General features: G+C 46.1%; 1 protein-coding gene across 1 annotated transcript; it reads right to left on the bottom strand.

Moving 5' to 3' along the window:
* Nucleotides 1–1,475: 1,475 nt before the first annotated feature.
* Nucleotides 1,476–13,108, bottom strand: LOC310661634 (B-cell antigen receptor complex-associated protein beta chain-like). The gene is made up of 6 exons (XM_083408045.1): nt 12,934–13,108; nt 9,368–9,652; nt 6,805–6,923; nt 3,321–3,362; nt 1,811–2,365; nt 1,476–1,552 (listed from the first exon to the last, which is right to left on the bottom strand). Exons 1-5 carry the CDS (start codon nt 13,001–13,003, stop codon nt 2,264–2,266), a joined length of 618 nt encoding a protein of 205 aa, XP_083264171.1. The 5' UTR covers nt 13,004–13,108; the 3' UTR covers nt 1,476–1,552; nt 1,811–2,263.
* Nucleotides 13,109–15,382: the final 2,274 nt, after the last annotated feature.

The raw sequence follows: 15,382 nt of genomic DNA, 5'->3' as shown, positions 1-15,382 counted from the left end.
TGTTTTGGTCCTGAGCCCTTTTTTGGAGCCAGCTGATCCGTGTGAGAGCGCAAGACTGAAAAAACAAGTGTCTTTTGGTCCGGCGATCTGGCGCGAGCCAGTTGATTTGTGGACGAGAGCGAGACCCAAAAGCGAGTGTCTTTCAGTCTGACGGTCTGGCGTGAGTCGGCTGTCTCATGCCAGAGCTCTGGACCAAAAAAGGGACCGAAAAACAGGACATCCCAGGATCTAGTCAGAAGCTGTTGATGCAGCCTAATAAAAAATAAAAATAATAATTTTTATTTATACCCCGTCCTCCCCGGCCAGAGCCGGGCTCAGGGTGGCTAACACCAATAAAATTACAGTGAAAACATAATATGCAAAAAACAACAACAAAAAACCCAATTTAAAATATAGGTTAAAATGCAGTTTAAAACGCAGCTTCATTTTAAAAGTAGCCCATAGATCAAAACCATAAGGGGGGGGGGGGACATAAGGGTCAGACTGAGTCCGAACCAAAGGCCAGGTGGAACAGCTCTGTCTTGAGGCCCTGCGGAAAGATGTCAAGTCCCGCAGGGCCCTAGTCTCTTGTGACAGAGTGTTCCACCAAGTCAGGGCCAGTACTGAAAAGGCCCTGGCCCTAGCTGACACCAGTCTAACCACCTTGCGACTTGGGACCGCCAAAATGTTGCCATTTGTGGACCTTAAGGTCCTCCGCGGTGCATACCAGGAGAACAGCATTAGCTTCTTTCGCTGCTACATCACACTGTTGACTCATGTTAAGCTTGTGGTCCAGGCAGGCTGCAGCTATTCTCTCCAGTGAATCCACTCAGAAGCAAGTACCCCTCACTTCCGAGTCATCAAAGAGTGTGCTAGGATCTTTATCCACAGCAACACTTCTGCCGCTCTTTGGGGCTGTGGCCATAAGCTCTCAAAGAGACATTCCACGTGGCCAAACAAGATTCCATCTAACAAGCCAACATGTAAATTTGGAGCATCCTGGCCAAATGACAGGACATTTCAATAGATTGTGTCTTCTTGGTTAGTTTTAAAGTACTAATGTTTGGTTCGAGATCTGTGAACCTATCAATTTCAGCTTCTAATTTTTCCAAACGTATATTTGGGACTCCACATTTTCCCATGTCAGCAATTCATGAAAATTCATTTGCATTTTAGATTTGATTTAATATTCATTAATATTCATTAATGTTCATTATTTCTATTCTGCTTTTCCATTATTCCATTATTAAATTAGGAGAATTGCTCCCAATTTATTTGCAATTTAGTCTGTGATGAACATTTTGACAAGCAGTTCCCCTTAATACAATGAATTGTGGTATATCATTTCCACCAATATGTGCATTTTTTCTGCGCACCATGCTTTAGCATATGCATCTTTCTGCATATCACCTGGCTGAAGAACTGCACTGCAAAATTCAGAGCTGCCTGCTTTTCGAGGGATGGTTGCGTTTCGGTTTGCGTATTGTTTCAAAACATGCAGATTACATTGGTTCACCTTTAAATGAGAACTGAACTGAATGGCACCCCCATCCCTATGTTTGGCATTGGCTTACTGAATTTGACACTTCTTGTTATGTACTGAAGTTCTCACCCTGGGCCAGCAGGGGGATACTGTAGATAGTTATGCAAATAAGGAATCGAAAGTGACGTTCAGTGATTGGATAGTTTTAGAAAGTTGTTACAGTAATGTTGTACTGGAGCTCTATATAAGCAGGCTGACTGAACCCTTCAGTTCAGTTCTGTCCTGGCCTGTGAATAAACAAGAGCTGTTTGAAGAATCGCTGTGTCGTCTGACATGTTCACCCACAACTTAACACTTCTAATATCCGGCTTTCCTTTAAAAACCACCCTAAATCTAGCAGCTTCAAGAATTGAGGATGTGTGCATGTGTGGGAGGAAACCCATTCAAATTAAAAGGCACATTTATGGAAAGCAAACTGTTGTTAGAAAAAAAAGACATATGTGAGAATCAAACCCATGCTCAGATTTTATTATTTACAATTTTGTGTTTTCCTCTTGTATGGGGAGGATAGGAGGGGAGCTTCCCTAAATAGGGTCTGCCACTAACTCAGCTTTGGGTGCCTCTTAACAACAAACCCAACGCCCAAGGAATCAGGAGCGAAGGAGTACCACATTTGATCTAGCAGTTCGGCTGATGATAGCTAAGCAAGCAAGCGAGAGCTGCATCAAGGGCACTGTAGCCAAGCAAAACTTGTTCCCGAGTCAGGTGTGGCACACCTTGCTGAGGATGCTGCAAAAAGTTTCACTCCTCGCCTGGACTCTCTCCCAGATTCCACTTGTCTGTTACTCTGTCCTGGTAAGTACAAATGTCTTCATATGTATCAGCTAGTTCAACCGCCAACCCCTGTGAAGAAGCAAAAGGGAAAAGGGAAAAAAGGTTGTATACAATGGCAGGGATCCACTCTTGCCCTGGACAAATACATATCCATCAATCACTGTCTTTTAAATCACCAGCAATGGCTTGCACACCTGAAAATAGTTCAGCTTGGCCGAAATGCACCCAGGGGGCAACATAGCTGTCAATTTTTCCCTTTTCTTGCGAGGAATCTTATTCGGAATATGGGAATTTCCCTTAAAAAAAGGGAAACGTTGACAGCTATGGGTGGCAACCATCAATGGGCAGCAGCAGGTAGAAGGGGCAAAAACCCAGCCTTCTATCTTCCCATTCCACAATCACAGAAATGTATGATTCGTAATAATTATGAACCAAACGTGATTTTCATATTTGTGACAATATTTTTGTGTTGGTTTGCTGTAATTGTTTTGGTCTGGGTCGCCCCCCACCCCCCAATTCCTCAAACGTACCAATGAAAAGGCTGGATCCGAATGATATTGCAGAACCACACAAATTTACAGGTACGGCTTTGGATTGCAATATATTTCCCTATGTCCATTCTCTGTGAACTTTCTCTCTCTCTCGCCAGACAACAGGCACACAGTTGTTTTAAAGCGCTCAGCAGTCACCTGAACACAGATCATGCCATATACAAACACCATTGTCTTCCCCTTTTCACTTAGGCCTCCTCCTTTTTCTCTTTCACTTGTGTGAAGATGCTGACATACGTATACTGTCTGTCTGTCCGTCCCCCGTCCCCCCCAGCACCACTTCTGCAAGATGAACACTTCTTCTCCTCTCTGAACCCAGTGCTCCACTAACAGCTTCTAGCTAGGCTCTGTTTGCTCCTACCTTGGCTGATGTCTGAATGAATTCCTGTACTTTCTCTTCTCTCTCCTGCCCAAGATGGACTACCCCACTTTCCAGCTTTACCATTTTGAAAATACCTCACTCTGTTGCTCACCTCGTAAGTGTGGTCCTCAGCCGACGCATCCTTGCCATCACCCTGAAGGAGAAATAGCGTCACATTATTCCAAGCTGTTGAGTCTCTGTTTGGAAAGGAACTGCTAGCGAAGCATCTCTCACCTTGGCAATTGTTGGGTGGGAATCAGCAGAATAACTGAGCAGGATTGTCTCAAACAAGGGCTTTGAGGAAATTGCCAAGGATGATGCTGAAGGGGCAGTGCCAGGGCTGGCGGGCAGTGAGATGATGTTGCCCAAAGGCCTACAAAAACTTGGAGCCAGACTTGCACCTGTTCAGCTAAAGATGGTCTAAAAAATACCTATGCACAGTACCAAGCAACACAGTTTCATGGGACTTCATGGGTGATTCAGATTAATCCATATATCTTGAGAAGGCCCTAAACCCATTGAGAAGGAGTCCTTGGTGGGCACAATCAGACTCCAAGAGGCACCATAAGGGCAGTGGCAACTAAAAACAATCTAAACTCTATGTACACATCTACATGCGCCCCGTTTTATTTTAAACTTAGAGAGGCCTATGAACATACATCTTATTTTAACGAATTGACTTTTGTGCAACTTCAGAAGGCTTTTACAGTGGTACCTCAGGTAAAGTACTTAATTCATTCCAGAGGTCCGTTCTTAACCTGAAACTGTTCTTAACCTGAAGCACCACTTTAGCTAATGGGGCCTCCTGCTGCTGCTGCGCCGCCGGAGCACAATTTCTGTTCTCATCCTGAAGCAAAGTTCTTAACCTGAAGCACTATTTCTGGGTTAAGCGGACTCTGTAACCTGAAGCGTATGTAACCTGAAGCGTATGTAACCCGAGGTACCACTGTACAGAGTTACGATTAAATACAATAAGCTCTGCTTATAGAGATGGGAGACACAGAGACATACCAACAAACAAACGTGTTTGCATTAGGGGATGTCCTGAAGTAGAGGACCTTATGCATATCTTGCGCTGCCCCTTATATAATGAAGCAAGAGAAAGATTTTTAGCACCTATAATGACAAGATCCCCTGGCCAGAACGCCTCTGAGATGATTTTATATCTCCTCACAGACACAGATAAGTATGTGACCTGGCGTGTAGCACTATTTGCAACTGCCGTTAGGAAAATTAGAGCAAATTATGTAGCCACCAACTATAAAGGAGATGAATTTATTTGACCCTATCTACATCAAGCTATATTCTGTCTTTATCACCAAACTCCGAATATAATTGCGCATTGTATTAATTAATAATACTTTTTAATATATTAGTGGCCATGTGATACATGTAGCTTATAAATTTTATTGTTTAATGTCTTGTATATTAAGGTACTTTTATAGCTCTGTTTAGAGTAGGTAATGTCCTGATAATATAAATGTTTTAAGTTTTTTGTATCAATCCAGTAAATTTCCGTTTAATTGTTGAATGATTCTGTGTACATTGCAGCAGCCTTTGGCTATGTGCAATAAAACTGACTGACTGACTCACTCCAAGAGGCTCCTTGGCTGATCCAGCAAAACCTGGAGGTACCAGGACCAGAGGTGGAGCTGTGCAGAGATGGATGCAGAGAGCAGCTCTTTAAAAGTTGGTGTGTTGCTGAGCGCCTGGTGCCAGTCCCAACACGGAGGAGGAGGAGGACAAGAAACATAGAGGAGAAGCACAGAGGAAGCCGGAGGGCAAGGAGGAGAGAAACACAAAGGGATAAGACAGAGAAGAAGAAGAAGAAGAAGAAGAAGAAGAAGAAGAAGAAGAGGAGGAGGAGGAGGAGGAGGAGGAGTAGTTTGGATTTGATACCCTGCCTTTCACTCCCTTTAAGGAGTCTCAAAGCGGCGAACATTCTCCTTTCCCTTCCTCCCCCACAACAAACACTCTGTGAGGTGAGTGGGGCTGAGAGACTTCAGAGAAGTGTGACTAGCCCAAGGTCACCCAGCAGCTGCATGTGGAGGAGCGGAGATGCGAACCCGGTTCACCAGATTACGAATCTACCGCTCTTAACCACTACACCACACTGGCTCTCAGTGTGAAGTATACACTTCAGAGGAAGTGTAGTGGAAAAGGGATGAACGACAGAGGAAAATGGGATGACCCCAGCGAGGACAAAGTGTAGGGTAAAGGAAAGAGGAATAGGAAAAATGGGGCTGGGGCTTTTAGGCTGACATGGCGAGCTACTAAGAGGATAAGAAGGAGAGGAAAGATTGACAGAAGAAAGGACTGTGTACGTAACAGAATAGACCGGGCTCCTATGATGAAACTGAGCAACTAAATTCTTTGAATAAGGAACCTACCAGAGGGGTCACTGTGGGTGATAGACCCCCTGGGGTTCTGAGAACCTGACACCCATTAAAGCTCTCTCTTAAATATCTGTCCCAGCATCTGATCTCTTGTCTATTACACTTCTGCAATTCCATGCTAGAAACAAGAAGTGGCTACCAATAGGGTCAGTCATAGAGGTTCTGTGCAAAGCCCAGTCTCTCTACATGGGAGGTGGGACTTGGGAAAGTACAGAACAGGTCCTCTTTCACAGTAGCTCTGATTTTGTGGAACCAGTGGCTGTCGTCTGTTGGCTCTGCTTTGCATGCAGTCAGGAAACAGCGCTATAATATAATAATAATTTATTATTTATACCTCGCTCATCTGGCTGGGTTTCCCCAGCCACTCTGGGCGGCTTCCAACCGAATATTAAAAACACAATACACTACGACTTCCCAGTTTGATCAAGCTGATGCTACTTGCAGGCTGAACCTTAAAAGACTTGCCACATGTCGATGTTTATGGCCTCGTTGCAAATGGGTTGCTTATATTTACTGCTGTATTTACAGCATCTTAAAAAGCAGAGACATCACCTTGCCAACAAAGGTCCATATAGTTAAAGCCATGGTTTTCCCAGTAGTGATGTATGGAAGTGAGAGCTGATGTAGTGATGTATGGAAGTGAGAGCTAAAGAAGGCTAATCGCCGAAGAATTGATGCTTTTGAATTATGGTGCTGGAGGAGACTCTTGAGAATCCCATGGACTACAAGAAGATCAAACCTATCCATTCTTGAGGAAATCAGCCATGAGTGCTCACTGGAAGGACAGATCGTGAAGCTGAGGCTCCAATACGTTGGCCACCTCATGAGAAGAGAAGACTCCCTGGAAAAGACACTGATGTTGGGAAAGATGGAGGGCACAAGGAGAAGGAGACCACAGAGGACGAGATGGTTGGACAGTGTTCTCGGAGCTACTAACATGAGTTTGACCAAACTGCGGGAGGCAGTGGAAGACAGGAGTGCCTGGTGTGCTCTGGTCCATGGGGTCACGAAGAATCGGATACGAGTAAACAACTAAACAACAACAACTGCTGTATATGCACAATGTCTCAAAAATAACACAAAAAAACAGGCTATTAAAAGGAATGGAATAATGTTAGGACTGCATCTATGTGCTGTAGCAGCGCTTGAGCACCAGCGATGCCAGAATTTGGCATTCCACAGAAGGCCCAATTCACTTACCTTCCCCATAGTTAGAAACACAGGAACACTCACAAACAGGACAATAAGAAGGGTCTGGATCACGATGATGGCATCTTTCAGGGTATTTCGATTCTGCACTTGCTGAAATGTGCTGATACCTTAGAACGAAGACAAGATAATCTCATTACTTAGCTCAGCCTATGGTCTGTCATCTTTGGCTGCAATGTGACTATGGTTTCCTTTCCATCTTGGAACGGGAACAGCTCCCTGCTATACTATACAACAGACTGCAAAGCCCACAATGCAGTGTGACTGCGGGCATGGTTTGCATTTGCATAAGCTGTGACGTTAACATATGAGAGTGCTGGAGGTGAAATAGTTAAACAGGTTACCCAATCAGAACCCAGGGGGTGGAGTCAGAGGGACTATAAAACCAGCTCTGGGAGGGGCGAAGGGAGGAGTTTGTTGGGAGTTGGGTGGTTGGTTGGAGTGGGAGTGAATTGGGATAGAGTCTGTGGGTAGGTTGAGTTAGTGTAGCAAAATAAGCTCAGTCAGGAACAGTTAGGGGCTAGGAAGACAAGTAAATATCTGAGGTAGTTTAGTGAGTGAGAGCAGGTAGCGGAAGTTATAGGTCTGGATAGGCACCCCATGATTGTAATGGACCGATACCGTTTATGAAACCACATGCTTGTTAAACTGCAATAAATAAACAGAAGTTTATGTTCCAATTTAACCCTGGCTGGACTCAGTATTGTACCAGGTAGGGACTGGGTGGTGGCAGCAAGAAATAAAGTGGTGGCACAGGGATCAATGGACGGTGAAACGTCTGGGGACCCTGTGTGATCGCCACCTAAGCATCCAGGGTTCTGGTGGAATCCAGTGTTGTGCTATGGTGATGGTTCTGTCAGTGTAAGTATTGTGGCTTGGTGGATGGAACAACCCCACCCATCTCCTCCACAGGGTGTGTGTGTGTGGAGCCACCCCTCCACCTCCCCAGAGCCAATTTTGGAGGGCGAAGCAAGATGAGGGAAGAAAGCTCCATTGCACAAGTGGACATCCTTGTTCTGGGCTTCCACTAACAAGACTCCTTAACTGAATCCTGCTCTTTGATTGAACAGAGCAAGGATGGGCCTCTAAATGGGATCAGAAACAATCCAATATGCCAGGTAATATCTTTTCCCTGTGAATATGTGGCTGTTCCCTACATGTGCCCAATGAAAAGAGGGACACCCCGTTCCATAATGATAATTTTACTATTTATACCCCACACATCTTACTGGGTTGCCCCAGCCACTCTGGGCAGCTTCCAACATATAAATAATAATAATAATAAAACATTCAACATTTTTAAAAAAAACTTCCCAATACAGAACTGCCTTCAGATGGCTCAGGGGTTGGATAACGCCATACCCTCCAACGTTTCTCCAAGGAAAATAGGAGCGTCCTAAGGAAAAGCGGGACATTCCAGGATCAAATCACAAACTGGGATGGCTTCTGTAATGACCACTCCCCGCGTTAAACGGGGGGCGCCCTTTGCGTGGACACGCACAGCCCCTGGACCCAGTGCGGCTCCATCAGCACAGGCTTGGCTTAGCCTTCCCCCAGGTGGGATACCTGGAGGTCTCTGCCTACCTCAGTCAGTTGTCCAATCCCAGCTGGGGGAAGCGTTGCCAAGGAGACCAGGCCAGGTAGGGGAGGGACTACCTGCCCACACAATAGAGGGAGGATCTTACCTGGGAATTCTCACTTGGCTCCAGAGCTTCTCCCACCCTACCCACCCTCAGTTAAGTCTTATTTTGCAGGTTAACCTTTTCTCCACAGGTATCTCTGCTTGAACATATGTTCTCCAAAGCCAGCCCACCCCCCCACCCCCACTGGATAACCCTGATGTTCCCCAGATCCCCAGTGGGGGACTGGGAAGGGATAACGCCCAATGCCTGAGCCAAGGTGAAATATACTCAGAGTCGCAAAGTGATTTCATGCTCTTTATTCAGCTCATAGTGGTGAGGAGGAATGAATGAAAGTCCCCTCAAAGTATCTGCTTATATACATTATTTACACAATGGGCTGCACATGATTGGCTAATTCCGGAATTCTACTGTAAGCCAATCAGGTTGTGGATTCACTTCTATCTGGAGTATGATTGGGTGGTTCCTGTCAACCAATCATACTGCTGCATTGTTCTAGGACCAATCAGACTGCTGCATTCTGAATCCTATTGTTCCAGGACCAATCAGACTGCTGCATTTTGGATCCTATTGTTCTAGGACCAATCAGACTGCTGCAGTTTGGATCCTATTCAACTCAGTACATAACACAAGGTCTACCCACATCTGAAATATAATAAAGTTGTGGCCAATTTAATCCCATAGCACGTTGTCTTGAGTCGTTATTCCACATGGGGGGGGGCGCCCAGGGTTTGGGGGACTCCACCTGTCCACGCAAATCAGGGGTGTCCCTGGAAAATAGGGACACTGCAGGGTCTGTGCCCAGGAAAGGCAGACTTTAAGACAGAGCCCTGCTTCATGGTTACTGACAGCCACAGATTACAGGACCTTGGAAGCAGGAAAAAGGAATATTGAAGCAAATTAAAGCTATTCACCCATGACTCGCAGTTCAGTGCCGCAGCACTGCTGCCGACTAATTCGGGTCTTGTTGTTCTCACAGAAGTAGATGCCATTGTCGGTGTGCTGGATTTTGCTGATGTGCATCAGGACCAGCGATTCGTTCCTCAACACCTGGACTCTGGAAGTGTTCACCATCTCCTGATGCTTGCCCTTCTCCGTCTCTTTGTACCAATTGGCCGGAGAGCTGGAAACGCACCTGAAGGAAACTTGGCTGCCCCACCGGGCAGCGATGAAGCGTATCCGCGTCGCCTTTTCAGAAACTACAGCATGTGCAGAAAAGGTGAAAAACCACAAAATGGCGGCGAAAGGGAGGGCGGAGGTGAAGAGATCTCTCTCTTTGGAACAAAACAAAACAAAACAAAGCTCTCCGGTGATTTAACTTCTAACTGGAACCCCATTTTACACGGGTTTCAAATGTGAGCACAACTTTGAAATTTGAGTCCTGAATTAAACCTCGCTCCACCATCCAGCCCTAGGAGGAAGACTATGATTATATCATATATATATAAGACTATGAGAACAGCAAAAGCAGCTGGGAGGAGAGTAGAGTTCAGGGATATTGATAAAAAATCATTTTGTAAGTTGTGCACTCTGCTTTCTCAATTTGATCCTTGTTTTGCATGTTTTGTGGTACAGTGGTACCTCGGGTTAAGTACTTAATTCATTCCGGAGGTCCGTTCTTAACCTGAAACTGTTCTTAACCTGAGGTACCACTTTAGCTAATGGGGCTTCCCGCTGCCGCCACCATGCGATTTCTGTTTTCATCCTGAAGGAAAGTTCTTAACCCGAGGTACTATTTCTGGGTTAGCGGAGTCTGTAACCTGAAGTGTATGTAACCCGAGGTTATGTATTTTATGCATTGTGACTTGCCGTTATTTGATTGATTATAGTTAAGTAATTCTTTATTTTAACTGATAAAAGTTACCGGATTTCAGCAGGAACTTATGGGGCGTGCCCCGATTGTAAACGAAGCAGTACAGTTTTGGAAGCATAAATTCCAGGAAAAGGTGTGTCTGGGCAATTTATTTATCTTCTTGGTAACTTGGTAAAAAATCATATCATGTACAGTGGTACCTCAGGTTACATACGCTTCAGGTTACATACGCTTCAGACTCCACTAACCCAGAAATTGTGCTTCAGGTTAAGAACTTTGCTTCAGGATGAGAACAGAAATTGTGCTCCTGCGGCGTGGCAGCAGCAGGAGGCCCCCATTAGCTAAAATTGTGCTTCAGGTTAAGAACAGTTTCTGGTTAAGTACAGACCTCCGGAACGAAGTACTTAACCTGAGGTACCACTGTATTTATGAGTTGTTTAAAATTAAATGAATTAATTCATATATCTATCTATATCCATCTATCATCATCTATCTATCTATCTATCTATCTATCTATCTATCTATCTATCTATCTATCCAGGCACTGGTTTATTTTAGGTTTGTCCACAAATGCAAAACAGGTTGGCAGGAAGTACTGCACTCTTTGCTGACAGGGCTCACTGCACACACAGCCACTCCTCCTGTTCCTGCTTGTGTGAAAGTCTATCCCCAGTTAGCACAACTGTGTCAGGTGATCGGGGGCTGAGGGGGCGTTTTGGGAGCCCCACCCAGAAGCAAAATGCAGAAGGTCCCATCTTGGTCCCAGACCTGTCTGGTCCAAACAGGAGCGGACTGGGGAAGTGAAGGAACCACTCAGGACCCCAAAGAGCCTCCCCACCAGCTGAAGGAGCCAACAGTGCGTCCGATGACAGCTTCATAAACTTGGTCCCAGTTTTCTAGGGCTAAATCTCCAAACTGAAAAACAACTGGAAGAGTTCACCACTCTCTAGCTCAACATCTCTCCCCTTTCAGTTTCTACACTCAACTCTTCTCCTGCACACGTACTGTAACCTGGTTGGCTTTCCTTGTTTTGCTCCTCCATTTACAGTGTGAGGCTTCCTACGTGGACAGACCTTGGCTGAATCTAGACCATGGGTAGGCAACTAAGGCCCGGGGGCCAGATGCAGCCCAATCGCCTTCTCAATCCGACCCACGGACGGTCCGGGAATCAGCGTGTTTTAACATGAGTAGAATGTGTCCTTTTATCTAAAATGCATCTCTGGGTTATTTGTGGGGCATAGGAATACATTCATTATTTTTTTCAAAATATAGCCCAGCCCCCCCCCCAAGGTCTGAGGGACAGTGGACCGGCCCCCTTCTGAAAAAGTTCGCTGACCCCTGATCTAGACACATCAAAGAAGTGTTTCAGTTAAACGTCTCGTAAATTTAAACAGGGAAAACAGGTAGAGAAAAATGGGACCCCACAGTGCCATCTGGTGGCATAATGTTATATCGCATATAGGTAAAAGGTAAAGGACCCCTGGACGGTTAAGGCGACTGTGGGGTTGCGGCACTCATCTCGCTTTCAGGCTGAGGGAGCCAGCATTTGTCCACAGACAGCTTTCCAGGTCATGTGAGCAGAATGACTAAACCGCTTCTGGCACAATGGGACACCGTGACGGAAGCCAGAGCACACGGAAACGCCGTTTACCTTCCAGCCACAGTGGTACCTATTTATCTACTTGCACTGGCATGCCTTCGAACTGCTAGGTTGGCAGGAGCTGGGACAGAGCAATGGGAGCTCACCCCGTCACGGGGATTCGAACCGCCGACCTTCTGAGCAGGAAGCCCAAGAGGCTCAGCATATACAACGCATCTAAATCGCTTTTTCTTTACCAGTCTAGCTGAGTCCCCTGTCCACAGCAGTCTTTCCAAACCCAGAACCTCTGAGGCCCAGTGTCTCTCTCTTTTTAGAAATTACCCAGGGAGGGAAACCTGTAATCCTCCAGATGCTGCTAGGCTGGAACTCTGCTTTTTCCAGAGGTGCCAGCTTCTCCAGATGTTAGAGGGGTCTTGATGCGGTGTCCTGACGTTGGGCATGGGGCGCTCTGAATATTGAGGGGGCCCATGGACTATGCAGAATTAGATAAACTAACAGGAAGGATTCGAAACCGGCGGGACCAGAAATTCAAGGAAGACTGGAGTAAATTTACAGACTATTTGAAAAGTATTTGTGAAGAACAGACGACATTTGTAGGGTTGCAAGAAGTTTTGTGAGGAGTATTATTGGAAGTATTGCAAAATTGGAGAAGGGGAAGGATGATTTGTGAAGAGATGTAAAGGCAATATAAAGTTAAGAAATGCATAGGAAGTGGTTAAAAAGGTGGATCATCAGAGGTGCTGATGGAAGTCTAAAAAGATTGTGATAAGTTTTGTGGTACATTTTATAATTTATATGTTAAAATCAATAAAATTTTAAATAAAAAAAAAGAATATTGAGGGGGCCCAGCACCCTAAAAAAGATAGGGCCCCCAAAGTACCTCACCCCAAGGAGTCGATGCCCTTGCCTTCATCCCTGACCATTAGCTATGTTGACTGGGAAATGGAGTCCAGCAACATCTGGCTTGAGACAGGCCCATTGCCCCCTCAACCTGCCGTCCCGCTGTGAATAAACTGACTGGCCCATTTCACTGAAGGGAACAGAAGACGAGAGAGAAGAAGCCATACCTGTGACCACAAAGCAGGTTCCCAGCATCACCCAGAAGACTCCGCAGACCCGGAGGAAATAAGGCGCCATTGCCAGTTGAAGATGCCAACTCGAGCCCAGCGAAAACACAACCAGCTCTCAGTTCTGCCTTTGAAAAACTGAAAGTGCCGAGGCCTCTCCCTTGCCGATTTTCTGTTTCCTGCCCATGTAAATGCAGCTGCGACGGAGGCAGACCCTTTGGGCAGGGCGCACTCTGTCATGTGACCAGGGGCTGCCACGGGTGGCCAGTTTGACTGACAGGACTGCCATGGAGAAGCAGCCATTGGCTGGCATGCTACTGCGCCAGTAGCAGATGCATTTGCACAGAAGTGCAGTGGTATTTGAGAGTGTTAGACAAGGTTGGCAAAACTGACATGCAAGCTACGGGACAAGGATAACTGTGACTTTAAAGATGAATGGGAACCCTTTACAAAGTATTTGAAGATGCAACAAAGCGAACTGGACTCCTTGGCTGGCTTTGAATAAACATTCACAAACTTTTTATTGATAGGTAAAGGGACCCCTGACCATTAGGTCCAGTCGTGGCCGACTCTGGGGTTGCAGCGCTCATCTCGCTTCCTGCAGCCAATCAGAAGCCGCGGAAGCTGCGCTGGATGTTCGGCTTCCGAAAAGCGTTCAAAAACTGGAACACTCACTTCCGGGTTTCAATTGTTCGGGAGCCGATTTGTTCAGGAGCCAAGGTGTTTGACATCCAAGGTACGACTGTATTCCATTGGCAGTAAGCATTTATAGGGGCCGTGGGGATGGTGACACGAATGTAGAATAGAAGGTCCCTATTTTCACCCGAGGAATGTTGGAGGGTCTGGCTAGGCTTCCTCTGAGCATGTAGGCTCTGTTTAGCTGTCATGGCTTCTGACCACCGACAGATCCAATCTCCATGAATTTGTCTAATACTGATCTAAAGCCCTTTATTTTCTCTATGGACATTGCGGACCTCCCATGGCAGTACGTTCCAAAACATAGAAAGGTTCTGGTTTTTCTCTTTTCATTGTCTGCTCATCAGTTGCTCATCTTCCTCAGCAGGCCTTTCAATAATAATAATAATAATAATAATTTATTTATATCCTGCCCATCTGGCTGGGCTTCCCCAATCACTCTGGGCGGCTTCCACCAAAATATTAAAATACAATAACCTATTAAACGTTAAAAGTTTCCCTAAACAGGGCTGCCTTCAGATGTCTTCTAAAAGTCTGGTAGTTGTTTTTCTCTTTGACATCTGGTGGGAGGGCATTCCACAGGGCAGGTGCCACTACTGAGAAGGCCCTCTGCCTGGTTCCTTGTAACTTGGCTTCTCACAGCGAGGGAACCGCCAGAAGGCCCTCAGCACTGGACCTCAGTGTCTGGGCAGAACGATGGGGGTGGAGATATAGCCAAGCTGTGGACCTCTGTCAGTTCTGGAAGCCTGCTGAGGCTCATCTTCATGGCTTGTTCGTGAGGTCGGTTCAGAGGAAGCAATTTTGTCCTCATGAGGCAGCTCCTTTCCTAAAAAAGCGCTAATACGGACAGCCTGCTGTGGTGCCGGTTTGACACACAGAGAGGAACGGGCGACAATGTGACCCCTCTCCCCTCTGTACACCATTTCGCCACTCATTCTTATTCAACAGAGAGTCGAGTTTCACACTGCCATCTTTGGGGCAGCAAGCGTTGCATCCGATCAAATATGGATCTCTCCCCTCTGTCGTTTCATTGCCTGGAACTGATGTCCTACTGGGACAAGCCCCGTGCCTTTGGAATTAATGTTCTACAAGGACATGCTGTTCCCACAAGTGGGGAAAACAGATAATCGTGGATGAATTTGCAAAAAAGGCCTGTTAGGAAAACCATAAGGACACAGTTGTGTGTACATTTGAAGTGACCTCACCTTGCTTGTTTAAAAAGTATCGTAGCACACAAAGCTGGCGCCCAGAAGGGGGTAGAGCTGGACCAGGGGTCAGCAACCTAAGGCCCAAGTGAGGGCCATTAAGAAACAATTCAAGGCCACAGAGAGCCTAACTGGCAATGCCAAAGAACTCCTTCTCCCTTGCCCTGAGGTGTGAACAGAGACGAGGGTTTGGAAAGGTGGCCAGGGTAACTGGATGTGAGGTGACAGGAAAAGAGAGTTTTCAGCAGGCTGTTCTGGGAAGGAGGAGGAGGAAAAATGACTAGGATCCATCTTGGGCAGGCTGGCTGAAGGTCAGTTGGAAGAGGTCCCTTGGACTCCAAGGCTGTATAAGCCCCTCTGGAAATGACCACGCTGTAAGATCTGGACTCCCTCCATGCACACTGAAATTTAGGTTCATAGGTGAATAAACCATATTTCTTAAACCTACGACAGTCTCTGACGTGTCTCAATTTTCCAAAGGAACACAGACTGTGGGTGAGTGCCTGGAACCCCCCCCCCCCCTGGGATTCTTGCAGAGTGTGGGTCAT

Source organism: Podarcis tiliguerta (assembly GCF_965153285.1).
Source record: "Podarcis tiliguerta genome assembly, chromosome: 13".
Taxonomy (NCBI): Eukaryota; Metazoa; Chordata; class Lepidosauria; order Squamata; family Lacertidae; genus Podarcis; species Podarcis tiliguerta.
Note: the sequence above shows the minus strand (reverse complement) of the source record. Positions and strands in the feature narration are given on the sequence as shown.